Genomic DNA, 7,983 nt, shown 5'->3' with positions numbered 1-7,983 from the left:
GCGGGTGTTTTTTAACAACCGTTTAGGACATTTCCAGCTGTAACTGGTGACAAAAGCGGGTGTTTTTTAACAACAGTTTAGGACATGTCCAGCTGTAACTGTAACGACAAAAGCGGGTGTTTTTTAACAACCGTTTAGGACATGTCCAGCTGTAACTGTAGCGACAAAAGCGGGTGTTTTTTAACAACCGTTTAGGACATGTCCAGCTGTAACTGTAGCGACAAAAGCGGGTGTTTTTTAACAACAGTTTAGGACATATCCAGCTGTAACTGTAACGACAAAAGCGGGTGTTTTTCTATTAACTGTTTAGGACATGTCCAGCTGTAACTGTAGCGACAAAAGCAGGTGTTTTTTAATCAGAATTTGGAGTAGGTCCAGCTGTGTTCATAGCTACAAAAGCGAGTGTTTTTTTTTAACAAGTTCAGGACATGTCCAGCCGTGTTCGTAGCGACAAAAGCAGGTGTATTTTTTACCAGTTTGGGACATGTTCGGCTATGGTCACAGTGCCAAAAGTGGGTGTTTTTTTAAACAACTTCTTAGGATATGTCCAATTGTGACTGTAGCGACAAAAGCAGGTTTTTTTAATGATAGTTCCGAACATGTCCAGCTGTGATTATAGCGACAAAAGTGGGGGGGTTTTAATGGTAGTTTGGGACATGTTAAGCCGTGATTGTAGCAACCAATCGACGATAATTTGGGAATTTTAGGACAAAACATGTTTTCCTAGCCCTAACCAAGTGTTTATGCCTAAACCTAACCATACATTACCGCAGCATTGTCACAACATGAAATTAATAATTGAATTGTTTTAACATATTCGCCACATGACATGTACAAACACAACATATGTGTTGTTTGCAAGGATCGAAATGCCAACATTTTGTTTTGGTGATTGGGTTTTGCTCAGGGAAGGCACTACATTTGTAATGCAAACGCCAAGCCAAATACCAAGCTGCTTTTATAACCACTTAACAATACTCATGTTTTTCTGATGTTGCATCTAAATTCAAGAATATCATCAGTCTCATACACAGAAGGCTAATTAGCTGTCTGACCTTGCCAGACATCTCTATTAAAAATAATTTGGTTTATATGAAATCTTTGCTCTGTCTTAACCATCGCCTTTCCTCAAAACTGAGTGAGCAGCCTCTTTCAGTGAGGGGCTGAGTGATAACTTCAAGGCCGTAATAAGAAAGCTAATTTGAAGCGTCAGTGTTTCAAATTGCATGTCAGTTTGTTGCTTTTGCTTGGCCGTATTTCTCCCTAATGAGCAGAGTGGATATCAACCGCCACTGTGAATGCAAATGATTAGCCAGCACATCACACTGCTTGGGGCTGGAGGGAAAAGATCAATACCCCTCTAGTATGACTGACATTTTATAAACACACATATACACAAATATAGGGTTAAGGTGAGTTTAACATGTAGTATATTCCTTCAGCCACTACATGAAGCTGTGTTAGGTAGATTAAGTTGGGCATAAAGCAATGCTAATTTGCCTGCTGATGAGTGATGTTGCCTAAACGTTCGGCATGAGTGAATGCTTAATGGCTTGGAGACTGCAAACCTTGTAAATCATCTTCAGAATAAATGCATCATTTTATTTTTCTGTCACACTTTTAAACATGTAAATTCTTCAACCAGCCGCAGAGGAACCTGACATGTATGAACATCCTCTCATGAGCCCTTAATATTGATTTAACATCTTAACATCTACTGGTCTGGGTTGAGAAGTGGTGCTGTTACACCGGCAGACATAAAGAGGACAAATCTGATTCATCCATATGGTGCACACTCTGGTGGGTGTTACACTTTTACCTTATTATTATGTGTCAGCTATGACACGTAAAACTAAAGGACGAGATTATTTAATTTGGACCCTTTTGCAAATGGTAAACCTGCACAAATCAGACAAAACGAAGCCAAGTCATTCTCAAAGCACCCACAGGGGGTGAAATGCATCAGTCCTATAACCTTGTTGTCAAGCAAACAGCGTCTCAGGTACTCCTCTGCTATTTGCATGTATTAAAGGGTGATATGCTTACATTTGGCACAAAATTGGCCCCTTTCTACACAAATGAATCTCATTGCAAACACAGTCCAACTAACAAAAATCAGCGCTAATAGCTACATGCAGTTACAGTGAAATTATTAGTGTCTTCAGAGAGTTGGTGGCAACTTAAGCATATTTATAAGGGGTGGGCAGATGCTATTTGCACCCAGGTGTCCATAGCTAACAATGCTATTTACCTGGTGTTCATTCGTGGGCATCCTAGAAACTTCAAATTAAGACGATAACGCTAATAGGTTGATTCAGCTATTGGGCTTGTTATGTACACAGCGTGCATTCAGCAGCATTATACATCCCAAAATAATTAGTAAGCTAAGACTGGCAGTATATTTGTGATTTTTGTCATATGATGATGGTATATTGGAGGAAATAAAGAATAAACGGTAACACTTGACTTGAAGGTATCTACATAAAAGTGACACGACAGTGTCATAACTATGACATGACACTGTCATGAACCTGTCATAAAGACTATGTACATGTCATAAACGTTCATGACTGCTGTCATTAAGTGTCATTCGGTTTTTGTAATGACAAGTTGACATTGTTTGTGTTGTCTTGATTATGACAACTTGACATTAATTAAAGTGACATTACCAGAAGATNGTTGTCATAATAAGGACATCCCAAACAAATTTAATGTGAACTTGTTATGACAAAGACAACTTCTGGTAATGTCACTTTGATTAATGTCAAGTTGTCATAAAGACAACTTCTGGTAATGTCACTTTGATTAATGTCAAGTTGTCATAATCAAGACAACCCAAACAGTGTCAACTTGACTGACACTTAATGACAGCAGTCATAAACGTTTATGACATGTACATAATGTTCATGACATGTTCATGACAGGTTCATGATCGTGTCATGTCATAGTTATGACAGTGTCATGTCACTCTTATGTAGATGCCTTCAAGTAAAGTGTTACCGAATAAACTTCAGTGAATGTCAGTGAATGTAGAGTCATACCCGACCTAGATTGCCCAGTGACTGGGCAACTCGTTATTCTACATTTCTTTTCTATTGTAATAAATTCCATAAAAAGAGGAAAAGCCAGCAATGTGTTTTTATCCCAGTACTTCCCTTCGTCCCTGCCCTGTCTGTGGCACTCAGCTCCGAGCTCATTCATCACTAGTGAAGATCTCAATCTTTAAAAATGGGTCAAAAATACATAGTGTCATTTTAAAAAAGGAAAAGTAATTTCCTAAAAACAGCCGGGCTCTTCTTAGAAGCGAGGATTAGCCAGGATTAATACATATTTGGTGCTCTTTTGAATATTTATGGCAGCGTGATGGTGTGTGTGGGACCGCCTCAAAATAAACTATGGGGCCAATGTTTATTGCAATTAAGTAACGTGCCACCTAGTGCTATGCTGTAACTCACAGACACATGGAAAGATAAGGTCCAGGATAAAAAATAACCAAAGTTACCCTTTAAGTTGAAACTGCTGCACGGGTTAATTTTGTTGTGGCGAGCTGCTTATTTATTCATGTCAGTACAAGTAAATCTGGCCGTCACAGAATAAACAGACCAGCAGCTGCCTGTATCATTAAAACACTTTCACAAAGAACTCAAAAGTTCAGCGAGAGTCGGATCAGCGGCCCCTGACCGAGACATGTGTGTGTGTGAATATGAATATCTTATTATGCACAGAGTTTGACAATGAATTTAGCTCTGTGTTCACATTAGCATTCAAAGTCTGGCTCCACAAAGGGTCTTAGGTTGACAAGGGTGAGAACCTCTACAAGGTTGAGCATGGCAGCGATGCTATTTTAGGATGTTGCATCAGAAACAGAGACACTGTGTTTGTGCGCATGTGTGTGTGTGTGTGTGTGTGTGTGTGTGTCAGAAGTTTATTAACAAGGGCAGAGAAAGACAAAGGGAGCTGCTTACTTTTTTCCCCGGAGGCACGAGGTTCTGGTTGGTTTTGAGGATGTGTGTCAGAGCTTTCTTGATGTTTTTCTCCTTCATGCTGGACAGCACGACGGGAGGCAGGAACAGCGGCAGACCCCACTCCTTTCTGTGGGGAGAAGATTGATTTCGGCACAAAGTCACAACACTTGCAGTGAAAAGCTAGACATTGGACTCTTAAACAAGCTGTCAGCGACAGAACTGAAAACTGAATTGCCTCTCAGGATGGGAGCTTTCTCTGTAGACAGCAATCCCTTAATAAGACCTTGTTTACAGTACGTGAGAGAATGTTCCCAACAGCATGTTTGCGACTTGTACAAAGGTTCTGGACCAAGAACTTTGGTGAATGCCAGAAATTCTTTTAAATCGCAGTGTTACTTAAAAACAAATCTGTTTGTATGAGTGGTTTTTACATGAGGCCCAATGCTCAGAGGCCAGAAAACTTTGTGTTGCAGAAAATGTCTCCAACCAAGACGGGAAAAAGGACCAACGAATCCCTGAAAAACCCAAACTAAGTCAGTCTATCATTCATTATTGATGGAGCAGCTCCAGGCTGTACGGCAGTTAAACATTACAGATCATGTTGGTAGTGTAAAAACATACCCACAATTCCATTTACACATAAAACTTACTGGATGTACTTCAGAGAGACCTTCTGGCTCTGCCTGGTTGTCATGGTGAGAATGTACATCTGCAGAGCAGCCAATCGCAGCGCCGCGTCGTACTTCAGCTCCGGGCCGAACCGCTCCAAGACGACGTCGTTGCAACTCTGCGGGCAGAGGGGGAAGTTACATAAGAATCCCAAAGTCGAGTTTTTGGGCTTGTGAAGTGCATTCTGTCTCTCCGTCGAGCAAATCCAAGCAGCAGCAGCATATCCCTGCTGAGCTGATACGAGTTCAACCTTTGTGGCTCGAGCTTCCTTCAAAGAGATACAGTTTCCAGTCCCTGATGAAGGACTCGGAAGCACAAAACGGTGAACTCTGACAAGAAAAGATGATTAGCTTTCCTTCTCTCAGGCTGTTTCACTTGACTAATTATCAAAGGAATCCTATGGGGAAGCAATTTATTATTTCAGAGACAAGTAGTTTATACAAGAGTTGGCTTATTTGAGGACTTTATTTGCAAATGAGGATTTCGCCTCAACCGTCTCTGAACTGTGACTTTGTTAATTATCCCTCTCAAAGTCGACAAACAATTTTACAGAATCACTTCTAGGACTTTACTGAGGATTTTGCTCACCTGTACATAGAGGTATTCAAACGCCACGGCGTCTCTCCGAAGCAGCTCCACAGGGTCCCGGGGCACGAAGCTGATCCGAAAGAAACACTTCATCTTGTCACAGCCAGGCCTCTGGGTCACCTGGGGGTCGGAGGAAGGAGGCATGATGGGAGGAAGAGAGAGGAGATAGATGGACGGTCGTAGAAATTGTCTGCACCTAGTTTGTGTATCAGAACGGTACGTGTAGTTCGCAATCGCTCTCAAACAAACACTGTGAGGTAAAAGGTACGATATTTGCCTTTGTTTGTATGAAAGTACAAGTATGAACTATGTACGACTTAAACTCCGCTGCCAGTGATCAGATGCAGTCGCAGCAGCAGCAGCATTAACACCAGTGCCATATAAGTGTTATCACAACCACTTTACAACCTAAATACACGGTTGTGTAATCGCAGCAGTAGCCCTGCGGTGGTTGTCTTTGCATTTGATTCCATTCCTTATTCAAGACAAAACCGCCAGACCAGCATCGTCTTTTAAATATTGATCATATTTGATAAATTATTTAACATGCAAGTGTAGGGAGAGTGAGTGAGGGAGTGTATTTTCTATTCCAAGGACTACAAGCCCTTTCACATACATCTGTGTATCTGTCACTAGGATTGACACTCAGCTGTGTTGCAGTGTGGTGTGTGTTTTATCGAGTGTGTCAAGGACTCTTAAACTGCCATTGTGTGCCACGTGTAGATTTTCACATCTGAACTGTGTGGTATGAATATTAAAAATGTCCTCTTGTGATCCTGCAACCTCATTAGAATGTAGCGGGCACTGTGGGTGTTTGTGCATTTGTGTGTGTGTGTGTGTGTGTGTGTGTGTGGGTAGGTGTAATGTGAGCTGTCGCCCCTGCTGTGCCATTGCTGATAAATGACACTGGGGTCCAAATGCTGCTTGAATACTGAGCAGGAATGTGTGTGTGTGTGTGTGTGTTTGTTTGTGTGCGTGACTCCAACGAGACAGAAAAAGTGAACGAGGAGGAAACATCTCCTACCTGAGTAAGCATCTCCTGTTCATGCAGGAGAAGCAGTTTGCTTCCAGAGCCCTCTGTCCTGTGCTCCAGCACCAGGGAGAAGTGCTCGATGCATTTGATTGACAGCTTCTCTTGCAGAGTCAGGATCACGTCCTATATTGAAACATCCCTTCATTATTTTTTGTTCATTGCTTTTGCAGTTAATACACAAGAAAGCAGTGTACTTTTCAGTCCTGGGCGAACATCAATCAATCAATCAAACTGCAAATCTGGAGTGCAATGGCCAATCTAATGTCACTAATACAAAGCAAAATATTTTCCCAGTGTTGTTTGTCCTCCAAAATCTTTTTCAACTTGTCTCGGCACCATCTGTCATTTAGTTAAGCTCTTTAACGCTTCTCCGTTTCCTTTGTAAATCAATCTGCAGTATGTTTTTCTTATTGGCATCACAATCCTGGCGTCACTCCGTTGGCTCCCTGTTCATATTAGAATTGATATTTGGATTTTCCTGATCACATAGCACAAATGTTGACCCCATATGAGTCCGTTCGCTGCCTTAGATCCTCAGGTAGGGCCGTTTTGTTTGCTCAAGTTGAGGCTTAAATCTAAATGTGCATTTACTTTTGCCATCAGGGCCCCGCAGCTTTGGAACAACCTGCCCGAGGAGATCAGGTTCGCAGTATCAGTGACTTCTTTTGAATCACTTCTGAAAACACTGTATAGTATACTCAGAATCTACTTAAAATAAGTGTGGAAACTTATTTGTAATACACAAGGGCACCATGCACGTCTTTGTGCCGGGTCACAGCAGGCTATACACAGATTCTGTGCCTGCCATTTGAATTCTTCGTGGTCTAACAAAACCAGGAACCTTGAACAGAAACCTCAAAAGATGAAAATGTAGAAATGTGAAAAGACTGTGGGAGGACAGACGACCCTTATAATTTTCGACATACCTTCTATTTAAATGATTATTTCTCAGGTGTAAAACATAATAGCCACAAGGCCAAAACATGACGGTGTAAACAAGGTGTTTTGCTCGCAGCAGGCCTGACGGTCACTTACTTTCAGATACGATAAATGTTTCTTCTTCTCCAGTATATCTGTCAGAATTATAAATATTATAATTCCAACCTTGTTATGTTTCTCTTAACATATTTTACTTTTTAAGAAAATGATGTAGCCTATCATTAGCCCAATTTTCACAAGAAAAAATTATCATTGTTTTCTATATAAATTTAAAAGGATCTTTCTTCTTCTCACTTATTTTTTTGGGTAAAATTATGCAGGCCTATTTATAGTGAACCACATCCTACTGTCATTTGTATCACGACTGCCATACATTATTTCACACAGACTATGAGAGGACAAGTGTTACGTGAATAAGAATCTGCTGCTATAAGCTAGCTAACATTAGCTTACCAGCTAACATTACAGTAGTTACGGATAACAGTTGCCATAGCTACGTAACTTAGCTAGATAGCTTAGTAGCATTACTCAAGTTTGATAATAGTGTGCCAGTAAACCCGGAACTCCGTTAGCGCTTTTAGCACTTCCGGTTCTCTCGTCTAAAAGTCAATACGTTTTTTGAATGGGATTTTGGTAAAATGCCTCAAATAAGGTCTGTGGTTCACAAAAGCTTAAGCAAGTTTCAGGTTTTGTTCTACGACATAAAACATGTCAGTAAATACCCTACTTGTGAATTCTGAAGCTTTTACGTGTCATAAAAAAGGCGGTTGCTAACAAGTTGCTCAATAC

The 7,983-nt window shown here is 40.9% G+C and overlaps 1 protein-coding gene across 1 annotated transcript in view; it reads right to left on the bottom strand.

Annotated features, from left to right (window-relative positions):
- The window catches only part of LOC126401659 (FERM and PDZ domain-containing protein 4-like), a 63,770-nt gene that overhangs the window by 8,923 nt on the left and 46,864 nt on the right, over positions 1 to 7,983 (bottom strand). Inside the window, exons 8-11 of the mRNA XM_050063018.1 lie at positions 6,247 to 6,378; positions 5,223 to 5,342; positions 4,616 to 4,752; positions 3,966 to 4,092 (exon numbers count right to left, since the gene is read on the bottom strand). Coding sequence (XP_049918975.1) covers positions 3,966 to 4,092; positions 4,616 to 4,752; positions 5,223 to 5,342; positions 6,247 to 6,378 — 516 coding nt within the window. The remainder of the gene's footprint in view (positions 1 to 3,965; positions 4,093 to 4,615; positions 4,753 to 5,222; positions 5,343 to 6,246; positions 6,379 to 7,983) is intronic.

This window comes from Epinephelus moara, chromosome 15 (genome assembly GCF_006386435.1).
Source record: "Epinephelus moara isolate mb chromosome 15, YSFRI_EMoa_1.0, whole genome shotgun sequence".
Taxonomy (NCBI): Eukaryota; Metazoa; Chordata; class Actinopteri; order Perciformes; family Serranidae; genus Epinephelus; species Epinephelus moara.
Note: the sequence above shows the minus strand (reverse complement) of the source record. Positions and strands in the feature narration are given on the sequence as shown.